This window comes from Ogataea haglerorum (assembly GCF_019207285.1).
Source record: "Ogataea haglerorum isolate 81-453-3 chromosome Unknown 81-453-3_NODE_4_length_651989_cov_98.092404, whole genome shotgun sequence".
Taxonomy (NCBI): Eukaryota; Fungi; Ascomycota; class Pichiomycetes; order Pichiales; family Pichiaceae; genus Ogataea; species Ogataea haglerorum.
In genome coordinates this window covers 182,607-204,539 of record NW_025065154.1, presented here as the reverse complement: position 1 = coordinate 204,539, position 21,933 = coordinate 182,607, and the positions used below count along the sequence as shown (strand labels likewise).

The window sequence follows — 21,933 nt, the reverse complement described above, 5'->3', positions numbered from 1 at the left end:
TATAAATAATATTATTTATTTCCCTTTGAAATTTACCCGTACCTATTACTGGCACCTGACGTCGTGACAGCAAAAAAACAAACGAGAGTTTACTTTTCGTTTAAGTTGAGTTTCGCTGTTGGAGATACTTCTGTCCACCAGCAGCCATATTGACTCGAACACACACCAAGCGACGAGCACCCCGCCAGTGGACCACTCCTCTGCAATGTCTAATCTGTCCAACAACTCAAATAACTCGTCGATAAACTCCTCATCTGTTTACGATGAGCTGGCCTCGAATCTCAAAGACGTCTCCATGCTTGACCTTCAGAGACAAGGGGGATCAACAGAAGAAGGCGGACAGTCGGAGTCAACCACGAATTCAACCAACAGCTCTGTAAGTACGCCCACAAGACGCAAGTCCACCCTCATACTTACGGATGACATGGACTACGAGAAACACAAGACAGGAAGCACGACACATAAGGATGATGATATGGTCATTGACAGCGAAAACGACATAGGGCATTCTTCGATAGGCGAGCACCCGCAGGGGGGACAACCTCAATCTCAACAGCAGACGCCCCAACCGATATTGGTGCCTACGGTGTTTAAATGGACGGAAGGGGGATCTAAGGTGTTCGTTATGGGAACGTTCACCGGGTGGCGAAAAATGATTGCTTTGAACGGTCCCTCTAAGAAGGATGGTAGTTTCAGTGTACAAATTGCACTGCCTCCGGGAACACACAGATTCAAGTTCGTGGTGGATAACGAAGTGCGATTCTCTAACTTCATTCCTACAGCGACGGATACCTCCGGACACTTTGTGAATTATTTAGAGGTGATTCCGTCGGAGCAAGACGACTATACCAGCTTGAATGCCATCGCACAGGGAAGCCGGTCAAGATCATACTTGAGGACACTGGATTCGAAGCTGGGACTCACAAAAGATAATGATGACATGGGAGACGGTTACAGCAGATACCACGACGACGAAGAGCTTCCTGATAGCGCTTCTCTGGAGTATATTGACTCAATTCCTCCGATCTTCACGGACCCAAAGGTGATGGAGGAGTATTACGTCACGCTGGATAATAACCAACGACAAGGTAACCAGAACCAGCAATGGCTTATTCCTCCTCAACTGCCACCACATCTAGAAAGTGTCATTCTCAACAGCTACAATCATACGGATAAAGACAATACCTCCGGTGCTTTGAGCATTCCAAACCACGTGGTGCTGAATCATCTGGCCACAACATCCATCAAACACAACACACTAGCAGTGGCAAGTATAGTGAGGTACAAGAGAAAGTATGTCACCCAGATTTTATATGCTCCACTTCAATAAAAGTTAGTCGTCGCAGCGACGCGTCGACTGTTGTAATTTTTTGTTTACATAAATACTGGATCAAAAGGGCTTGTTGATAGATAATATTACCGCGACAGCAGCACCAGCGCACCCATCTCTGGAACCAGCAACATAGTCTTCGCAGTCAATCGGCCGTCCTGTCTCTTTCTACATGTCCAGGGAGTCGTCGATCACCGTAGCTGTGAGGATCCGGCCGTTTACCTCTGTGGAATCGTCTAAACTACTAAGATCAGAGCCCGACAACCCTGAAAACACGCTTGATGGGCATGCCGTGCCGCAGAATACGAGCAACAGGCTACTACTGAATAATGGAATCCGCAAAATTTTGAACGCTGTCGACGATCGAATGCTAATATTCGACCCAAGCGATACAAATCCTCTGGTGCAAATGGAGCAGAATGTATTTTCGAACACATTCAACAGTGGGGACAAAAGACATACAAGCAGCATTGGAAAGCACAGTTCAAGAATTAGAGAGCATCGGTTTGTGTTCGACAAGCTTTTCGACGAGGATACAACACAAACAGAAGTGTACGAGTTCTCGACAAAACCTTTGCTTGACTCCGTCCTTGACGGGTTCAATGCGACAATCTTTGCATATGGAGCCACGGGATGTGGTAAAACATTTACGATATCGGGAACCCCGGAGAACCCAGGTATCATATTTCTAGCCATGCAGGATCTATTCAACAGAATAAAGGAGATGGAGGACACACAAAGAGCAGAGATTACTCTCAGTTACTTCGAAATATACAATGAAACAATCAGGGACCTGCTTGATCCCAGTACAGATCCCAGGTCACTGATATTGCGAGAGGACGAAAGCAAGCGCATTACGGTTGCTAATCTGTCTACACATACCCCAAACTCTGTGGATGAAGTCATGGATCTAATCATCATAGGAAACAAAAACCGCACAGTTTCTCCGACAGAAGCGAACTCTACCTCCTCACGATCGCACGCTATACTTCAGATCAATGTACTACGCAAACCCCGAACAGCGGATCTCAACGAGGAACACACATACGCAACCCTATCATTTATCGACCTGGCAGGAAGTGAGCGCGCATCCGCCACCAGAAATAAAGGGGCAAGGCTTCACGAGGGAGCGAACATCAACAAGTCGCTTCTTGCTTTGGGAAATTGTATTAATGCACTATGCGATCCTCGTAAGCACAACCATGTTCCCTACAGAGATTCCAAGTTGACCAGGCTACTCAAGTTTTCATTGGGCGGGAATTGCAAAACGTTCATGATTGTATGCGTATCTCCATCATCACGTCACTACGACGAAACACTTAACACATTGAAGTACGCAGATCGCGCTAAAGAGATCCGGACAAAACTCACACGTAATCAACATAATCTCAGTCGTCATGTGGGGTCCTACCTCAAAATGATCACTGAACAAAAACGTGAAATAGAAGAGCTGCGCAGCAGGGAGGACAAGATGATAAAAGTGGGTATTGATAAGTATACCAAAAGTAGACAAAGGTGTCTGCAAAAATTGCGAGAAGCAATGATGGAACTTCAGCGATCTTTGCAACGAAACCAGCAGTCAAGGCTTCAGAAAGCATACATACTTGCAGAGCGAAAGTTCTTACTTCTTCAAAGACACCAGATCCAACAATTGCTGGTTTCTTTCGAAAATCGATTCGGCCCAAAGGAAGATCTGACTGATATCGACATGTTCGTTCCGGGCTTTAGTGAGCTGATTTATCTATGCGAGGACATCTCAGAAAAGTTGGAACAAAGAGTGAAGGAGCTCGAGGCCCAATATAGCAAGCCAAATGAGCTTGATTTCATCATCAAGGACTCTTCAGCCTCTCTTCTTCGCTCTTTGACAGAACTAGATACATGGTCAGACGAAGACACAAAACTATATGAGGCTCATTTGCTACATCTCAAGGATTCCGTCGAAAAAGCTATTCTTTTCGACTCTTCGATTGTGTTTGATCGATCCATCAAAAATTTCAGCTCTTTCAATTTTGTCTTCGAGACACTACAGAGAGCAACAGCAATCTTGTTGGACATCTCATCGGATAACGAAGATGCATTGGTAAATGTTTCAATTTCATTGAGAGAAATGGTGATGGAAACCAAAGTATGTCTTTCTCGTCTCCTAGAAGATGGGGGCTACGTTCACTTAGATACTACAGCTGCCTCTACAATTCTTGAGAAGCAAAGAAAGCCAGAGACTTTGGAACTTGCCACAACCCCTGTGAAACAAGCAAAACGGCTATCATCTTCACCATTGACCAAAGGTTTTGCAAAGCTGAATAGACTCGACACCAACGCAAAGTCGCTACAAAACAGATCGTTCTCTGATACCACAGTAAAACAAGCGAAAAAAGTGCGCTGGGAAGTTCCATATACTGAAGACTCGGATGTGAGCATGAGCGAAGGAACAGCTCCCAGAAAGTATGCGTCGTCTCCTCTTAGAGAATCACAGAAACTCAATGAGCCAGCTAATTCCAACAAGCTACAAGACATAGCCCCCACAGATATTAAGTTAACATCTAAACCACTCCATCCCTCAGATAACCACAGATCAGGGGGCCTCTCGCCTGTGCAGTCCAGCATGGGACCTGGTCTTGGTTCTGATGGAAAATTTCAGTTTGGCTTGACAACAATTCCGCTCCTCAACTCACCTGAATTCAAGAAAATGACCGAAACATCCCCTACTACTGAGCATGATTTGGATGAAAGCATGATGGCTCTGGATTCAGGGAGCAGTTCAGAAAATGGCGAAAATAAAGGATGAAAAAAAAGTTATTTTTTCGATTGTTGTTTTTCTCACGATGCGGAGATGGTTTAGCAGCACTTTGCTTAGGCATAACCAAGGGAACCAGCCCAATCTCAATCCACACAGCTACTTCTACAAGGTTCTTGCGGTGCCTCTTTTGAAAGTCGGTACCGTCAGTCTCGGAACATTTTACGGGCTTAAGTTTCTCTGGCTCTATCTCGAAGATGACGAAAACGACGTGAAGTCTGAGAAGTAGGTCACATTTATTAGCAATTCAACTGCTTGAGGAAACGTGTGGAAATGTACGGAATATTTAAGGGAGCGCCTTTTTGAGTCTCGACTCAACAGCGTCCAAGAAACCAGTGGTGGACACATAGTCTTTCTTGTTGATGAGCAGGGCCAAATCCTTGGTCATGATTTGATCTTGAGAAACGGTATCAATCACAGCCTTTTCCAAGGTCTCTGCAAAGCTCACAACCTCTGGAGTACCGTCTAATCTACCTCTCTGGGCAATACCTCTTGTCCATGCGAAAATGGAAGCAATGGAGTTGGTGGAGGTCTCCTTACCTTGTTGATGCTGTCTGAAGTGTCTAGTAACAGTACCGTGAGCAGCTTCGGACTCGAAAGCTTTTCCATCCGGGGTCATCAAGACGGATGTCATCAGACCGAGGGAGCCGAATCCTTGAGCGACGATATCGGACTGGACATCACCATCATAGTTCTTCAAAGCCAAAACGAATCCGCCCTTCGATTTGATCATCTGGGCAACCATGTCATCGATAAGTCTGTGCTCATACCAAATACCTTTTGATTCAAAGTCTTTCTTATACGTGGTCTCATATATCTCCTGGAAGATATCTTTGAATCTGCCGTCATATTTCTTCAGAATTGTGTTTTTTGTAGACATATACAGAGGAAGACCTCTGTTCAATGCCATCTTGAAAGAGGAGTGAGCAAATCCTTGGATGCTCTCATCCGTATTGTACATTGCAAGACCAACACCTGAGCTCTTGTAGTCAAACACCTTAAACTTCTGGACATCTCCACCGTCCTTAGGCGTGTAAACAAGTTCCAGGGATCCGGCTCCAGGGATCACCAGGTCTGTTGCTTTGTACTGGTCGCCGTGAGCATGTCTACCAATGATTATTGGCTGTTGCCAGCCTGGGACGAGCCGTGGGATTTCAATGCCTCCATCTTCCCCACCAATCACAATTGGCTCTCTGAAAACGGTTCCTCCAAGAATGTTTCTGATGGTTCCGTTAGGCGAGACCCACATCTTCTTCAATCCAAATTCCTTGACACGGGCTTCGTCAGGAGTAATTGTTGCACACTTCACGCCAACTCCGTACTGTTTGATAGCATTGGCAGCGTCGATAGTAATTTGGTCGTTGGTTTTATCTCTGGACAGAATTCCCAAGTCGTAGTACTTGAGGTCGACATCCAGGTAAGGTAAAATTAGTTTTTTCTTAATGATATCCCAGATGATTCTGGTCATTTCATCACCGTCCAGCTCCACAATAGGAGCCTTGACCTTAATTTTGCCGAAGGTCCTGGCCGTGCTTGAGAAACACCGCATAGAGGCGGCCGAGTGTCTGATTGATTGCATAATTGATGATACACTGGATGACTATTTTTTTTTCAACCTACGGATTCCGAATTTGCGACCCCGGGGTAATAATTACATAAGCGAATACCTGAGAAGTCACAAGACAAAACCAACAGTGTGATCGTAGAACGAGCGTAGGTCCCTTTTGCTGCCTCTGGCAGCCTTGTGCCCTTCCTCAAAACTTTCTGACTTTAATGTCCCCAGGTCGATTATATCGTTGTGTGCGACGAGGTCTGCCTCTTCCGTCTTGACCGTCTCGGTATCTTTACAATGATCTTGAAGCCACAAGCAGCAACCACGAAAAGTGGAATGCTAGCGTATGAGGCAATCAATGTCCTTTGGTCAAAACTGTCAAAGATAGCAGTAAAATATTGGTGATCGAAACCAAGCAGCAAAAAAAGTAGATGGATGTGATCAGATTCGAGATCAGGGGGTTTGAGCGAACGCAGACACCCGACTGACGAAATAGTTCATGATCTTTGAGGAAGACGGCGAACGCAGCGTAAAGCCCAGCAGACAGCCCAAGCTGGAAAAGATCAAAGCGCAGACAAGGATACCGCAGCTGCTCGATCTCTGAGAACATTCCCCTGGAGGAGAGTGCGTAACCCGCTTCTGGTCGCAATATAGAGGCCACCGTGGCCGAGAAAATGATGAGAACAGAGGCACTGAACAGATGAACAAATCCGCTACCATCAGCTGGGGATCGTAGTAGGCGAAGCAACAGATAAGGACACAGTGAGCATGTAAAAAATGGTAGGATTCCTGAGTGTGATAGTCTTGATGGTATGGATCTCAGGCTTCTGGCCTCACCGAATGCGACACCCCAGCTCAAAGGTAATACGAGACAGAAGCGACCAGAACAGCCAAAAAGCAATGAATCTGCTAGTCTTTCGATTCGATGCCACTGTATGATGCGAACGAGCCCTCGTTGTGCCAGTCGTCAGCTCGCGATCTCCCTTCACGATACAAACAGTAGCAGAAGTAGACCAAGCGCAGTGGGGTACTTAAGAGACGAGACGCACAACTCGAGCTCGCCAACAAACCTCACACCAGATTGTTGATGGAGCCCACTATAAATAGAACGGGACCTAGACACAAGCATTGACGCGTACGGCAATCACCTGGTGCCGCAATAACAGTGAGCCCGCCGCTATCTGGTTGGGAAACACCAAGTATGAGGCATCAACGGCAAAGCCAAGGGACTCTTCACAATACTTCTTGACATACCCTTCCGGAAGAGGAATGAATCTGGTCATGTTCTTTTGAGCACATGGCGGCATAAACAGCCAACCCAGCAACGAGTAGGAGACCCATATGACCAAACCTGTATCCAAGGCATTTCCAATGGCAACATCGTAATGAGACGAGGTTTGAGATCTATTCTCAGTTAGTGGCCATCGTCGAGAGCTAACGGTTCTATGTCGGCACAGAAAGGCTACTTTTGGCTCTCAAGAGCTACAGCCTGAATGTGGACCGAGTTAAGCGACTGCGCTCCAAATCCCATGGTATATTCTTTAGTCCTAATAGTGATGTTTAGGTGATTACTTTTTTTAGAGGGGATCAAAATCTTTTTAGGCGATCCCAGCAAATGCAAGATGTGAAATAATAGCGTCTTGGCATGACGGCTGTAGCAGCCTAACAACTGCTGCTCCATATGAAGCCACCGTGCAATTTGAGTACGTAGCGCCTTGCGTTATGTACGGCTGTGATCGGTTGGCAAGGTCTGCTCAGACAACAAACGGTAACCTGTTTCCGTTACAGAACTTGCCTCATTGATAAACTGCTAAGGTGTCTAACATCCTCAGGGCCCAATCGACTACTCTATCAATAACGGACGACCGCAGTCCATAATGCGCGCGCATTTCTGCTTTCAATATGTCTATTAGCTCCGTCTCGCTATAGTCGTCGTCGCCTGAGGATTCGGCGTACGTTCGGTAGTCGGTCGCCAATTGAGTCAAAGGGTCCTCTTCCGTCTCAGCCCGGGACGGCAGGTCGAAGATGTTGAAAAGTCTGCTAGTCATCATCTTCTGCGTGTGATATTTACTGTTGGTATCGTCCACCACGTTTTCCTTCGAGATTATAGGTAGTATGCTGGTCTCGAAGAAGTCCAGGTATTCTGCTGTTTGCTTGTCAGTCCAGCTGACTAAATCTAGAAACGCAGACTTGTTGACTATCCGATTCTGCATCACAGTCTTATTGTGTTTGGTTGCAGCCCTTGATTCGTACAACAATTTCCAGACTTTGTACTTTGTTGCACTCGTTTTGAAATAACCACATGCTGTCACTATCAGAAGCGCCCAGAGTTTCAGCTCCGGATGGTGCGCATTGCGCATGTCTATACTCATGTCTATTTTGGCCAGCCCGATGAAATCTGACACATGCTCAACTGTCTCCAAAGGCAGCCGTAGCTGCAAAACGGTCTTAGTTAGCAACGGATACCAAATGATAGGAGGCGCAAACTCACCCCCTATTCCTAGATTATGCATCGTGTGTTTCATCTTCGCAAAATGATCGACTTTATCTCCCGCGGCGCCGTGGAAGACTCTTAGGGCATGTACCGGAACTCGCAGCCGCAGATCCAAAGGGACCACGTTTTCCGCTCGTAGATAAGGCAGGTCTCCCCTGCATGCGAGACCCCAAAGGTCGCTGAAGTAGACAGGGAGTCTCATGCGAACAAGCCCAAGGTAGCAAAACACCAGGAGGTCAGAGACCGTGGGCACACTCGAAAAATCGGCCATCTGGCTCAAAACGGCACTCGAGTCTTTCTTAGTGTGCTTGTGAAGAAGGTACATTGCCCAGTACCGCTTTACCACCGACTGGTATCCTTGAGGAAGCTTCAGCTTGTCCTCGAGGGTCTCAGTTTGTCTCATCAAGATGATCTGTAAACATTGCACAAGAAGCTTGCGTAGCTCCATCCCATGTGCATAGTCTCGCTGTTGCTCTTGCAAAAACTGCTGGCTTCGAAGGTCTTTGGCTGCTGTGTTTGTGAGGCCAGCGATGTTTCGCAAACGCCGCGAATAGGTGCCCATTGTTTGTCTGTCGAGCTGGTCTTCCTCATCATCTATCTCGATGTCGTTCTCGTTCACGTGCCCGTAAAAGCAGACGTTTCGCCCGTCGATCCGTTTCCACAGGTTCGAGGTGCAATTGTCGACCCCGCATTGCGGCCCTCGGACGTACCCCGAGCTCATTGGAGACGATCCCGGATTGTATTATTTTTTAGGAATTTTTTTTTCAGATATCATTATGGAGACGGAGATTCTCGATAGACGGGAAAAGATCCCCAAAGACCTCGTAAAGTATTGGAAATGGCGCTACACACTATTCAGCAAATTTGACGACGGCATCAAACTGACCAGAGAACTGTGGTTCAGCGTGACACCGCAGGATCTTGCCGTGTACACTGCAAAATTTATCAGACACTGCTATCCAGACACCGAGACAGTGCTTGATCTGTTTTGCGGCGGCGGGGGTAACTCCATACAATTCATCAGGATATTTCAAAAGTGTGTTTGTGTCGACTACAACGAGATAAATCTCGCATGTACAGCCAATAATGTGCATGTCTATTTCGACCAAAACCAACTTGATCAAGCTGGAAAAACCTTGCAGCTGCTCAATTGTGATTGGAGATATGCCCTCCGCAATGACAATCCCGAGGATCCTGTTGCATACGCTCGAACACAGAACATAATAAAGAATCTCAAAGTGGACATTATATTTGCATCTCCGCCGTGGGGCGGCCCGAAGTACCTCAATCAAGAGACTTTTGATTTGCGCGCGCTCGAACCATTACCGCTAGACGACCTTCTGAGAAGCTGTCTACAAGTCTCGGACAAAGTAGTGCTCTTCCTGCCGCGAAATTCTGACCTGGACCAGCTACACCGAATGTCGATGCAAGTGTTTGGCCCTGCAGTGAAAATTCGAGTCACAAAGGCCAAGATAAACGGCAGGATCAAAGGATTGCTTTGTTTTTGGGGATCTAATTTTTATGATTATCTGCGAAACTAATCCAGTGCGTCAAAAAAATCTCAAAAATCAGTGAAAACAGAGGGCAACACTGGAATGCATCACTGCTTTATCTATTTTTAATAAAGAGGGAAGTCTATGTCCCGAATAGATTATACTCCAACAAGGCCTCTAGTCTTATCCGAGTCACCGTCTGGTGTTCCACCGGACGGATTCTGCCAGCATCTCGATCTGATTGTCCGACTGGTGTATATCATGACGGGAGAATGTCCTCTGGACGTGTCGCGGAAACAAATCATCCATTTTTTCAAGCCCATCTCTGCCTACGCAGGGTATCTGTCTATTACTGCCTGGCTGTTCGCTCAAATCCCCCAGGTCATTAAGAACTACTCAGAGAAGTCAGTTGACGGTCTTTCACTCGGGTTTCTTTGCTGCTGGTTTGCCGGGGACCTGCTCAATTTTGTGAGCTGTTTGATGACGGATGCATTACTATTCCAGATCCTGCTCAGCTCATATTATCTCATCATCGATATAGTTCTGGCCGGACAGTTTTACTACTACAGTCGACTGTATCACAATCCTCAGTCCCGGTTTTACCATCAAAGACGTGCCAAGCGACTCGGCGAGATCAAGACTCCTCGTACAGCGCTCCGAACAGCACTGGACGCCCATCGCATACGCGAGATCGACGCTGACTCCAGCGATCGCGCCTACATTCCTGCAGAACATATATCTTCCCCTATCTCGATGGGGAGGCAGCAACAACCTAACGAACTCAAGATTACAAATAGTGTAACAAAGCTGATAAGCTCGAGCTTCGTGATGGGGTTTGGCAGGGCCGAAGCTGCCCCCATCAACTCGACTATATCCTCACAGAATAAGACCAACAACTCTGCACTACTAAAAATTTTCCACTCATTAATGACGCTCTCGGTGCATCAGGTGGGAGCCGTACTGGCTTGGTGTTGCACTTTGCTATACATTAGTTCCAGATTTCCGCAAATTCTCACCAATAACAGGCTCAAATCGACGCGTGGTATTTCTCCTAAATTTGTCATATGCGCACTTCTAGGTAACTTGTGCTACTCGATGTCGCTATTAACGTGCAAGAACTCACTAAGCGGCGGTGACACGTCGCGGAAATTCTGGCGTGCAGAGCTCAGCTACCTTTTGGGAGCCTTAGGCACGGTTGCCCTTGACTGCACGTTGCTCCTACAATGGTACAAATGGGATTACAATAGAGGTACTGTGAAATCCCCCGAAATAGAAGCATCCACGACAAGTAGAGAAAGTACCTCAGGGGAGAACTACATCAAATTGAAAAGGTCAAACTCGCCTGCCACAAGGTCAGCATACATAAAGATTCCGATGTCCCCGCATCATGTTCGCAAGCTGAGTGAGAACACGCCACTGTCGCCTATCGACTTTCTCCTGGACGACTACATGGCGAACGCACAACTTTACAAGGGCAAAAAACAGTTCGATGAGGTTTTGAAGCTGTCAAACTACGGATCGATATCTTAATCAGATCACTTGCCTATTCTGGAAGCCGCACCAGTACGAGTTGGGATAGAGTGTATGCCCAAAACTGATGTATTTATGTGTGACGCACTACCAAAAATATGAGGGTGGCAAAGAGAGTAAAATTTGGGGTTCATTAAATAGGTTCCATATTTTACAAACCTATTCTGAATAGAGAGTCATCAATCCAATTGTCCCAAAATCTTGTCAAGACCGTTAGCATCGCTGAGCATATATTATAAACAAAGCGAATCTCAAAGATGAAACTCTCTTTCCCAGCCCTTTACTCGCTTGCTCTTGTGCTTGGATTGGTCTCCATGGCCGATGCCAAGGTCCACAAAGCTCCCATAAAAAAAGCTTCTGGACAGGCTACTTACCAGGATGTCGCTGTCGGCGATTATGTTGACTCGTTGAAGCAAAAATATATTACGACCTACAACAAGTTTATCGCCGCCCAACAGAACAACCAGGAAGCTATCTCGATCAGCAAGCGTTCTGAAGAAAGTGCAAGTTCGGGCCACAACACACCATTGACCAACTATCTCAACGCTCAATATTTCACCGAGATTCAATTGGGAACTCCTGGCCAATCGTTCAAGGTTGTCCTCGATACCGGTTCCTCTAACTTGTGGGTTCCTAGTAGCGACTGCACTTCCTTGGCCTGCTACTTGCATACCAAATACGACCACGATGAGTCATCCACCTACCAGAAGAACGGCTCTTCGTTTTCTATCCGATACGGCTCTGGTTCCCTTGAAGGTTATGTTTCCCAAGACACACTGACCATTGGTGACCTTGTCATCCCTAAACAGGATTTCGCCGAGGCTACTAGCGAGCCTGGGTTGGCTTTCGCCTTTGGGAAGTTTGATGGTATTTTGGGTCTGGCTTACGACACTATCTCGGTCAACAGAATCGTTCCTCCTGTCTACAATGCTATCGACTTGGGATTGCTGGACACCCCACAATTCGGCTTTTACCTTGGTGACACTTCGAAGTCTGAGCAGGATGGAGGAGAGGCCACCTTTGGTGGATATGATGCGTCCAAGTTCACAGGTGATATCACCTGGTTGCCAGTTAGAAGAAAGGCTTACTGGGAGGTGAAGTTTAGTGGTATTGCTCTTGGAGACGAATACGCTCCACTGGAGAACACTGGGGCAGCCATTGATACCGGAACCTCTTTGATTGCTCTTCCATCTCAATTAGCTGAGATTCTGAACTCTCAAATTGGTGCCGAGAAGTCATGGTCTGGACAGTACCAGATCGACTGTGATAAGAGAGACTCACTGCCTGACCTCACTTTCAATTTCGATGGTTACAATTTCACCATCTCGCCCTACGACTACACTCTGGAAGTTTCTGGTTCTTGTATTTCTGCATTCACTCCGATGGACCTCCCAGCCCCAATTGGTCCAATGGCTATCATTGGTGACGCGTTCCTCAGAAGATACTATTCTGTGTATGACCTTGGCAAAGACGCTGTCGGATTGGCTAAGGCTGTGTAACTGCAAGGCAGTTGCCTTTTAGTTTCAACTTGCTAGCATAAATTCTTCACGGGTACGGTTGCTTGACAATGATTTTCTTTGTGTCTCTATTATTGCTATAAAACATGAAAAGATTGGATTTTTTTGACATTTTCTAGTAATTACTTAAATCTGCTCTTTTCCTTTTATTGATTCCATGCTGCTCTGCGTGCTTCCTCTTTTTATCGATATTATTAGACTGTCTTTTCTTTAGCAGCGGAAGCTTTTGGTCTGCCTCATCTTGTGGCTCTACGCTCACATTTTTCTCCTCCCTGGTGGCTCCCTTGAAGAGCCCAGTTGTATCATTGATTATCACCTTGTAGGCCAGCTTCTCTCCACGCTGTTTATCAATGAACAGGCTCAGCACGTCACCGTTGAAAAGTTTAGTTTTATTACCTCTTTTCAGCTTTTGATCATTAACATAGCATCCGTTAGTGCTCAAATCCAATATCCAGATATCCTCCAATCCCATAGCTGGCGATTCGTAGATAGATGAAGCTGTTGTGATTGGATGTCGTTTCTTAAGGATCACCGCATGGGTTTTAGATATTCTCTCATCAGAGATTGTATAGTCCAACGAATCAAGTCTCCCTATGGAGAAAAACGGCTGCCCTTGCTTGATATGGACCGTGGGCTCGTACTTGTTGGCAAGTTCCGATGCTATAAGTTTCAGAGTTAGGAAAGTTCCTGGGGGGACATTTTCGTCTTCTCTATTTTGTTCTCGTGGAGATAGAGGCTGAGAATCAATAAACTCTATCTCCTGTACTGACTCATCTATCTCTCCCACGCCAGCAGTGTGCGCTCGCTGACTTGGTTTTGGCACCTGTGGAACCTGTGGAACCTTGAAAACGGGCGGTTCTGCTTTTACACTTAGAGATTGCGAAAGACGCTGTTGGTGAGACTGACTCTGAGAAAGACTGACTTGCGAGTCAACGGTGCTCATTTCGTTGATCCATGGATGATGGAGTGCCTGACGAGCATCCAGACGCAATGACACGTCAGTCTCAAGGAGTCTGTTCACAAAATCACGTCCTTCAAGCGATATTCCGTTCTCCTTTAGCAAAGACTCGTGATAATTCCCGTTTGTGATGTTTTTAAATAACGTCTCTTGCGTAGACCCGCTGAAAGGCAGATGCGCAGTGAGAATAACAAACACAAGACACCCGATTGACCAGATGTCCACTTTGTTGGAGTACGAATCTTCGAAGACGCGCCCTTTTCCCATGTATCGTTTTTTGGATGTAGCCATCTTGGCCCCGTATTTACCAGAAATGACCTCAGGTGCAAGATAGGCCAATGTCCCGCAGAAAGTCTTCATGATGCTGGCAATCCCCTGGCGTTTTGCTAGGCCAAAGTCAGTTATTTTGACGGTCACAGGGTCGTCCTGCGCTATAAGAATGTTATCAGGCTTCAGATCTCGATGCGATATGCCTCTGGAATGCACATAGTCGATAGCCTGTAAGATTTGCTTCGCTATTTCGCGGCCCGCAGCTTCTCCAACAGACCCGTAAGACGCCACAAAATCCATCAGATCTCCACCAGGAACAAACTCCATCACCAGATAGTAGTTTTCCACGTCCTCGTACGAAGCTTTCAATCTAACGATTCCAGGGTGGTCCAACTTTTTGAGTATCTCCAATTCGCGAGTCACTCCATCCATACCGCCTGTTAATGCTTTCTTCTTGCTTATGATTTTCACAGCGTACGTTTCACCCGTGGCTCGCTCGATGGCCTTCTTAACTGTGGCAAAAGCACCAGAACCAACGATCTCGTCTCGAACAATAAAGTCCATATGTATCCCTGCATTGGAGCTATTGCTGTTTCGCTCTGGCGTATCGTCGCGTGTACCATTTTTCGGAAAGTGCACCACAAACCGTATCACGTCCGCGGCAACCCCTATACCTATACTGATCTCGTCGCCCTGCGTCAAGATGTAGTTCGTACCCTTTATTAACTTAGTCCCGTTAACCCATGTACCATTAGTAGCTGTGTCCTGGATCATTAAAGTACCATTTGCTCCCCCATGGGAATTTTTCGTAGTCATCCAGAGCTTAAAATGCTTGTTACTGATTCTGTTGCTCTTGGTTTTCAAGGGGTAGTCGCAGCTTTCTGCTCTGCGTCCAAATATCCACTCCTGCTTATCCTCCAAGGTATCTGTTTTCAGAATCACGTCAATGTAGCCTTTTCCGCGACATATATCTGTGCTCGTGGTACAAATCAGCCTGCAAACCACTCCGGAGCTGATCAGCTCCTGTGCAAGCACATCATTGCCAGGCGCATCCCAGGCACTCGGCTGTGTAGGCTGAGTGGGTTGGCTTGCCTGGCCTTGATCTTTTTGAGAAGCCTCCCCGTTCATGAAAAACAAGTGGAGACTTTAGCAGACGCGTCTCGTTTATTGAAAATGGTCAAAAAATAAATCAAAAAAAAGAAAAAGAAAAATAATTTTCACATGAAGCGGAAGCTCGACGACATAGAGCGCCAAAAGGCTGACTCAGGCATCACCGAACAGCACGTGGGAATTACTGAATACATATACAAGGGGAATAACAGAGTTACTGGGCTTTTGAAGCAAAGATACACCGATTTCCTTGTCAATGAAATAGGTTTGGATGGAAAAGTTATTCATCTGGAGGATTTAGGGTTCCCTGAGGAGGAGATCGAGAAAGATTCAGAGCCACAAAAATCAACGGGAGTCGCTTTTGAGATCCCCGAAGACAAGAAAACTGAGTTGACTACCATTCTAGGAGAATCAGACGTAGAGAAGCTTTTGCAGATCCCAGTCTCTGGTGAAAAACTAGTCACTGGAAAAGTATTTGAGAACAAGGATGACAGAACCAGATTGCATAAACTTGTGCGCGAAGTGTTTAAAAACCGTCTCGAGAGTCTGACCATGGCTACCAATCAATTTGAAATTTCGCTGAGCTCGAAAAACAGCAAGCGACGAACGATGATAAATCACAACTTGGGCGATCGCAAGCGCTATTTGCATGCTGTTCTATACAAGGAGAATAAGGAGACCATGGAGGTTGCTGGACTTCTCGCGAAATTCCTCAACATTCCTGTGAAAAACGTGAAATATGCGGGAACTAAAGACAGACGTGGAGTGACGGTGCAAAAAATATCTCTGGAACGCATATCAGTGGAAAGAATTAACAATCTGAATAGAGCTTTACGCGGATTTCAAATAGGTGGTTTTAGCTATGCCGACGAGCCGCTAAGATTGGGTGATCTTCGAGGAAACGAATTCATCATTACCATCAAGGACGTCACACTAAATGGAGAAACACTGGACATTCCAACACTAGAACAAAAACTCGCACCCATATTTGAATCCATTGGCAAACACGGCTTCATCAACTACTTTGGGATGCAGAGATTTGGCACATTCTCGGTCTCGACACACGAGGTAGGAAAGTGTCTTCTTCAAAGTGAATGGAAAAAAGCAGGCGAACTAATTTTGAGCGAGCAGGAGGTCGTGCTACCAGATTCAGTGGAGGCTCGCAGAATCTGGAAAGAGACCAGGGACGCATCACAGGCACTCAAAAAGATGCCTCGCCGCTGCAGTGCCGAGTTTTCCATCTTGAGTCGTCTTGAGCACGACCAAAAGGGTGAGGATGGAGAGTACTCTGAGAACTCCTATTTCAAAGCTATTATGGGCATTCCGCGGAATCTGAGAATCATGTACGGTCATGCGTACCAATCATATGTCTGGAACACGGTCGCCTCTGCAAGAATGAGACTGTTCGGTATGGAAGTTGTTGCTGGTGATCTCGTCATTGACAATTCACAAACAGTGGAGCAGGACGATGACTTCGAGGAAGACGTCAAGAAAGAAACGTTTGTTCGCGCCAAGGTTGTCTCCCAGGAGGATGTCGACAACAAAACATACACAATCCATGACATAGTGCTGCCAACGCCCGGCTTCGACGTTCTCTACCCGGAAAATGAGACGCTGCGCCAGACCTATGTGGACGTAATGGCCAAAGACGGACTCGATCCATTCAAGATGTCGCGCCGCGTGCGCGAGTTCTCACTTGCAGGCTCGTACCGCCATGTCTTTGGCCGCGTCGACGGCCTCGAATACAACTTTTGCAAGTACAATGCCAACACCGACTCCTTGGTCCGCACAGATCTCGAGCTCCTTCGCTTACGTCAGCAGGGGAAAGAGGAGCCACGCTTGATTTCGAGGCCGGAGGGTTCCAAAGTGGCCCTCGTTGTGCAAATGCAGCTGGGGGTGTCTGCGTACGCCACTATGGCGCTCAGAGAGATTCTCGATGGACAGCAATGAAGTAATTTGTATTGCGCCCAATTGTCGCCGTAAAAAAATGAGGGCCTAGAGATCCCTAAAAAAGTAGTTTTTTTATCCCTTGCGCTATAACACACAAACCCCATTGCTTCCACCTGCGGAGACCTTGATATTGCTCTTACATTGCTACTTCTAGTCAACCATCATGTTACGCCAGATCCCCATCGGCGAAGACGCCGAGACCGTCAACCCCTTGACCAACGAAAACACCGCCAGCAGTCTGAGAGTGTCGAGGTCCAGGCTCCCTTCTCTGTCTTCACTTCTTGGATCAGCCGAGAACAACAAGGAGGAAAAAATGGGCTTCAGACGCCTGGCCAAGAGTCTACTGCACAACGAGAGCAAGAATGTCCCGGCCATCAAAGGCACCGATCTGGACGAGCTGGTGCAATGCGCCATCGACGAGGACCGGGAATCGCTCAGATACTATGAGACCGCCAAGAATTATTCACTTTTGTCGTCGAAAGCCAATAGGAAGGTGGCAGAAGAAGCTCGCGGTAACGGCTCAAGACAAAGTCAAGCTTCGCGCCAACAGAGCAACTCTTGCGAGAAGGAGGACACCTTGCTTGCACGTCTCATGGAGACAAACCTCAAGATTCGACAGGAGACACGGAAGGCGTCGAAGAACTCCTCTATCACCAGGGACTCTGAGCCAGAAGAAGCCGGGGACAGTAGGGGCTCTGGGTCCAGACAGCACGCTTTGGGGAGGAAGACGGGGAGCGTTGGAGCTGACAATGCACTCAAGATGAACGAGAATATAGTCAACACGACCTTCCATTTGGACAGACAGGTCGCGAAGGACGGCATCTTGGACGCCATAATGAGAGAATCGCGGGTAGTGATGCTCTCCAACATACATCGGAACACTAGTTTGACCAGTATAATGAGCCAAATCTACGGAGGGCCTCTGGAGAAAGTGCTGCTTCTTGATAAATCGACTTTGAAGGAAAAACAATACGACCTGGGAAAGCAAGTCAACTGGGATGAGACTCTACTGCATTTGTATTTCCAGAGAGAAGAAGACGCGCTAAAGTTCATGAATTTTGCCTCCACTGGAATGTTCGTTGTCAACGGCTACCATCTGCATCCATCCTGGATCCCGCGTAGCGGTATCGTGAACACCGAAGATTATTTGTGCTACCACGAGAAAGACAGTCTGCAGTCTCTTGAGATGATGGGCGGGCCTGAAAGCGCACGGCGAGTGCTGGTGTTGAAAAAACCTGTTCTTGCCAAAAGCAAACTCAACAGCCATATCGGCTCTGAAAAGAAGAGAGCCAGCTATCCCGACCCTATCCTCAACTACTCTCCAGATTTTGATCTCAACGCTATACGCACAGACTTCTCACAGTTTGGCCCGATAGTGGAGATTTTACCTGTAGTTTCTCGGAAACTATGTTTCGCTGTCCAGTACTTTGACGTGCAAGCAGCTATTGCTGCCAAACACGCCATTCAGGCCAAGAGGAACGTTTCAGACAATCAGATGAGTGTCAAGTACAAAGACTGGTATATCTGGTACGGACGGGATCCAGCGGATAAAGCTGCTTTGTTTGTCTAAGTGTAAACGAGTCACTAGTACATTTTCTTTAGGTGCAACAAAAATAAAAAATTTACTAAATATTCCAAAAGAGCCATGAAGAGAGTCAGTCACAGTGTGCCTGTTTTTGTTCAAAGGCGGAGTATCGTATCCAGTGTACCTCCCTTACATCTGATTCAAACGAGAAAAAGCATCACCAACCAGGTTTTGCTTGAGAAATCGTACAGTGGAGTCCGTTTGAAAGCCGTTGTCTTGTTCCGTCTGGCCAAGGTATACCTCAAGTTCTTCAAAGAGGGAATGGGAAGTATATGGACGAACTACAAAGATCTGAGGTCCGAGGTGTACAGCCGAAACCTGTTTTTGGTCGTCAATGGGTTGGCTGCCAACGATATGGGAACCGGGGACGCGAGAGATCAAAAACTGTATTTGAAGAACTCTTCTCTTCCACAAGTGGTGGACGAACTGGCCACTGCTGTTTCATGTCTGGAAAACTCAGGATCGCTGGATTTGAGCCGAGAACAGATAAAAATATCCCGTGCCCAATTCCAGACGATGTTGCGAACAAGAGGTGATGTCTTCAAGCTACCGCTTTTTGCGCTTTTGTTTGGTATTTTCGAAGAGTTTTCGCTTCCACTGTACTATATCTTTCCCGGCTTAATGCCATTCACATGCGTGTTTCCAGCATTTATGAAAACGTATTACGGAAGAAGCATTAAGGCACAAAGAAGGCTCGCTGAATTGCGCAAAGAGCGCACTTTTGATGAAATTGCTGTGCAAAACCCATTCACAATGACCGAAGAAGAGCTACGCTCCGTTTGTGATTTGATCAAGGTTGGGGCTCCTTTTTCTAGCGCCGACGGTCTAAGGGCACAATTGCTACAAAAATACAAGGAGCTCATAGTGGACACACATTTACTCCTGCGCGATGGGGGTGTTGACAAGCTCGATAGGCTGGAAGTTTTTTTTACCTGTCTAGACCGCGGTCTGGTGGATTGGGAGCAAGTTTTGTACCAATTGAAAGACCGCGAAAAAACATTATATGAATCGTTAGACGAGACACTAATGCGCGAAAGACTACGTGCTCATCTGGAGCGATTTGGTAAGCACGGCTACAACGTAGGCCTTGTTGGGCTTTTCTGATCTAATCTTGTACATAAATAGATAGACGTTTACAAACAAAAAAAAGCCCAAAAAAAAGCCTTGCAACTTGGCGTTGGTGTAAGGATGCAATTTACGGGAAAAAATGGAATAATATCAATATCAGCAACGAATTCTTGGTATTTCTTATCGTTAGGTGTCTGAAATCATTTGACTACGGCACATTCTTGCAATATTCGTGATAGAGGGAAGGTGCACTGAAAGCTAGCAATTGTGACTATCCAATTTGTGTGACAACAGGTAAACAGCGCTTTATACGATCATATTTTTAAGAAGGAGAGTGGAGGCTTGAGGCTCGTATGACCCCCAGTATATAAAAAATGCCTAGTCGATTTGGAGCCTTGAGCAACTTGGGACACAAACACCATGACGAGCATCACCCGAAAGACTCCAGCACTCATTCTCCGGCAATCGGCAGCTCGATGATGACTCATTCGAATAGCTCGCGACGGTCGTTCCTCGGTATCAGTATGGGCAAGGCTTCATCAAATGAATCTCATGATTCGTTCCACTCTGATGAGCACAATAATCATCATAATTATCCGCAGTACCACCAGACGCCTCACGATATCGAGCGCAGAGTGCCGCAAAGGAACACCTCCATGGTGCAACTGAAGCGGTTCTTCCGTCCATCCAAGAGACACGACTTTGGCGGATCAGGCTCGTCTTTATCCGGTCACCGGACTCAGGAGACGTCATCAACTAATGTGTCTCCAAATATATCCCACTCGGACCTCGCTTCCCCTACGTTTACACATGATGCCCATAATAACATGATTGTTAAGCCAGACCCTCGATTTTGGGCAGACTTGGAGGGCTCGCTTACGAAGAAGTACGGAAAGCTGGGAAAGGTCCTAGGCTCCGGGGCGGGTGGGTCCGTAAGACTACTTGTTCGTGAGAGTGACGGAGTAACGTTTGCCGTGAAAGAGTTTGTGCCTCGAAGACCCAATGAGAGCGTAAAGGAGTACGCCAGGAAGTGCACGGCTGAGTTCTGCATTGGCAGCACACTCCATCATCCCAATATCATTCAAACGATTGACATTATCAGTGAACATAACCAGTACTTTGAGGTGATGGAATATGCTCCAATAGACTTCTTTGGAGTAGTTATGGCTGGCAAAATGACGCGCTCGGAGATCAACTGTTTTCTGAAACAGATCACCATGGGCGTCCAATATTTGCACTCTGTGGGTCTGGCCCATCGAGACCTCAAGCTGGATAACTGCGTGGTGACGAAAGAGGGTATATTGAAGCTCATTGACTTTGGCTCGGCCGTTGTCTTCAAGTACCCTTTTGAAGATGAGATAGTTCACGCCCATGGAATCGTCGGTTCTGACCCATACCTCGCCCCCGAGGTGCTCACTCATACCCAAAGCTACGATCCCCAATTGGTGGACATCTGGTCCATCGGCATAATCTACTGCTGCATGACCCTGAGAAGATTCCCATGGAAGGCCCCTAAGCCAGAGGACCCAAGCTTCAATCTCTACTGCCAGGAAGATGACGTTCCACATGACTACGTAGAGAGTGCGAAACACCACAAGCAGCTTCTATTGGAGAGAAAGAGGAAGCTTCTGGAGCAGAAGGAGAACGAGAAGAACCTCGAGCAGTCAGCGGAAAGCAAGCAACAGGAAGAGCCGGAAGTCAAGCAGCTCTGCGAGGAGACCGAACGTCTCGGTGTGGAAAACAAGGATCCAGGAGCCAAAAAAAAAGAGCCACCTGAGAACACAACAGAGAAGCCGGACGAGCAGAAGAAGGAGATTCAGGAGGCTGCTGAAGAACAGCCCGCAAAGATGCCGGAGAACTTTGACTTCAGCAAACTGCCCGATCCGTCGCTGGTGGCAGTGGCCCCTCCAAAGATCGGTGAACCACAGCAACACGAGTCGGAGAACGAAAAGTCTGACAAGCAGGAGAAGCCTGAACGGCGCCACCCTGGAATCTCGCGGTCTCACCGTCAAATACATGGACCGTATAGGCTGATGAGACTGCTTCCACATGCTGCACGGCCTCTCCTCTCCAGAATTTTGACGGTGGACCCAGAGCGGCGTGCAACCATGAAAGATATTTTCGAGGATGAATGGTTTTCAGAAATCAAGTACTGTACGATTGACGCGAAGGGCAACACCATCAACGATCCTTCGCACAAGCACAATCTGGACTGTTAATACACATTATATATGCATATCGCGAAATCAATACGTCGATAGACGCGTCGAGAAGACAAATCG

The 21,933-nt window shown here is 46.9% G+C and overlaps 14 protein-coding genes across 14 annotated transcripts; 10 read left to right on the top strand and 4 right to left on the bottom strand.

Annotated features, from left to right (window-relative positions):
- Positions 1-205: 205 nt before the first annotated feature.
- Positions 206-1,330, top strand: KL911_001680 (uncharacterized protein; the record flags this gene model as incomplete). The annotated part of the gene is made up of 1 exon (XM_043196665.1): positions 206-1,330. The coding sequence occupies one exon, from the start codon at positions 206-208 to the stop codon at positions 1,328-1,330; it is 1,125 nt and encodes a 374-aa protein (XP_043055441.1).
- Positions 1,331-1,502: 172 nt separating this feature from the next.
- On the top strand, positions 1,503-4,115 carry KL911_001679 (uncharacterized protein; the record flags this gene model as incomplete). Its single annotated transcript, XM_043196663.1, has 1 exon — positions 1,503-4,115. The coding sequence occupies one exon, from the start codon at positions 1,503-1,505 to the stop codon at positions 4,113-4,115; it is 2,613 nt and encodes an 870-aa protein (XP_043055440.1).
- A 37-nt stretch (positions 4,116-4,152) lies between these two features.
- KL911_001678 (uncharacterized protein) lies at positions 4,153-4,353 on the top strand (the record flags this gene model as incomplete). Its single annotated transcript, XM_043196662.1, has 1 exon — positions 4,153-4,353. One exon carries the CDS (start codon positions 4,153-4,155, stop codon positions 4,351-4,353), a length of 201 nt encoding a protein of 66 aa, XP_043055439.1.
- A 57-nt stretch (positions 4,354-4,410) lies between these two features.
- KL911_001677 (uncharacterized protein) lies at positions 4,411-5,703 on the bottom strand (the record flags this gene model as incomplete). Its single annotated transcript, XM_043196661.1, has 1 exon — positions 4,411-5,703. One exon carries the CDS (start codon positions 5,701-5,703, stop codon positions 4,411-4,413), a length of 1,293 nt encoding a protein of 430 aa, XP_043055438.1.
- Positions 5,704-6,791: 1,088 nt separating this feature from the next.
- KL911_001676 (uncharacterized protein) lies at positions 6,792-7,357 on the bottom strand (the record flags this gene model as incomplete). Its single annotated transcript, XM_043196660.1, has 2 exons — positions 6,792-7,085; positions 7,163-7,357. The coding sequence occupies 2 exons, from the start codon at positions 7,355-7,357 to the stop codon at positions 6,792-6,794; spliced, it is 489 nt and encodes a 162-aa protein (XP_043055437.1).
- A 115-nt stretch (positions 7,358-7,472) lies between these two features.
- Positions 7,473-8,891, bottom strand: KL911_001675 (uncharacterized protein; the record flags this gene model as incomplete). Its single annotated transcript, XM_043196659.1, has 1 exon — positions 7,473-8,891. One exon carries the CDS (start codon positions 8,889-8,891, stop codon positions 7,473-7,475), a length of 1,419 nt encoding a protein of 472 aa, XP_043055436.1.
- A 55-nt stretch (positions 8,892-8,946) lies between these two features.
- On the top strand, positions 8,947-9,711 carry KL911_001674 (uncharacterized protein; the record flags this gene model as incomplete). Its single annotated transcript, XM_043196658.1, has 1 exon — positions 8,947-9,711. The coding sequence occupies one exon, from the start codon at positions 8,947-8,949 to the stop codon at positions 9,709-9,711; it is 765 nt and encodes a 254-aa protein (XP_043055435.1).
- Positions 9,712-9,807: 96 nt separating this feature from the next.
- KL911_001673 (uncharacterized protein) lies at positions 9,808-11,193 on the top strand (the record flags this gene model as incomplete). The annotated part of the gene is made up of 1 exon (XM_043196657.1): positions 9,808-11,193. One exon carries the CDS (start codon positions 9,808-9,810, stop codon positions 11,191-11,193), a length of 1,386 nt encoding a protein of 461 aa, XP_043055434.1.
- A 257-nt stretch (positions 11,194-11,450) lies between these two features.
- On the top strand, positions 11,451-12,692 carry KL911_001672 (uncharacterized protein; the record flags this gene model as incomplete). Its single annotated transcript, XM_043196656.1, has 1 exon — positions 11,451-12,692. One exon carries the CDS (start codon positions 11,451-11,453, stop codon positions 12,690-12,692), a length of 1,242 nt encoding a protein of 413 aa, XP_043055433.1.
- A 133-nt stretch (positions 12,693-12,825) lies between these two features.
- Positions 12,826-15,066, bottom strand: KL911_001671 (uncharacterized protein; the record flags this gene model as incomplete). Its single annotated transcript, XM_043196655.1, has 1 exon — positions 12,826-15,066. One exon carries the CDS (start codon positions 15,064-15,066, stop codon positions 12,826-12,828), a length of 2,241 nt encoding a protein of 746 aa, XP_043055432.1.
- A 93-nt stretch (positions 15,067-15,159) lies between these two features.
- KL911_001670 (uncharacterized protein) lies at positions 15,160-16,998 on the top strand (the record flags this gene model as incomplete). Its single annotated transcript, XM_043196654.1, has 1 exon — positions 15,160-16,998. The coding sequence occupies one exon, from the start codon at positions 15,160-15,162 to the stop codon at positions 16,996-16,998; it is 1,839 nt and encodes a 612-aa protein (XP_043055431.1).
- Positions 16,999-17,161: 163 nt separating this feature from the next.
- KL911_001669 (uncharacterized protein) lies at positions 17,162-18,568 on the top strand (the record flags this gene model as incomplete). The annotated part of the gene is made up of 1 exon (XM_043196652.1): positions 17,162-18,568. The coding sequence occupies one exon, from the start codon at positions 17,162-17,164 to the stop codon at positions 18,566-18,568; it is 1,407 nt and encodes a 468-aa protein (XP_043055430.1).
- Positions 18,569-18,643: 75 nt separating this feature from the next.
- On the top strand, positions 18,644-19,687 carry KL911_001668 (uncharacterized protein; the record flags this gene model as incomplete). Its single annotated transcript, XM_043196651.1, has 1 exon — positions 18,644-19,687. The coding sequence occupies one exon, from the start codon at positions 18,644-18,646 to the stop codon at positions 19,685-19,687; it is 1,044 nt and encodes a 347-aa protein (XP_043055429.1).
- Positions 19,688-20,025: 338 nt separating this feature from the next.
- Positions 20,026-21,870, top strand: KL911_001667 (uncharacterized protein; the record flags this gene model as incomplete). Its single annotated transcript, XM_043196650.1, has 1 exon — positions 20,026-21,870. One exon carries the CDS (start codon positions 20,026-20,028, stop codon positions 21,868-21,870), a length of 1,845 nt encoding a protein of 614 aa, XP_043055428.1.
- Between the last annotated feature and the right edge of the window lie 63 nt (positions 21,871-21,933).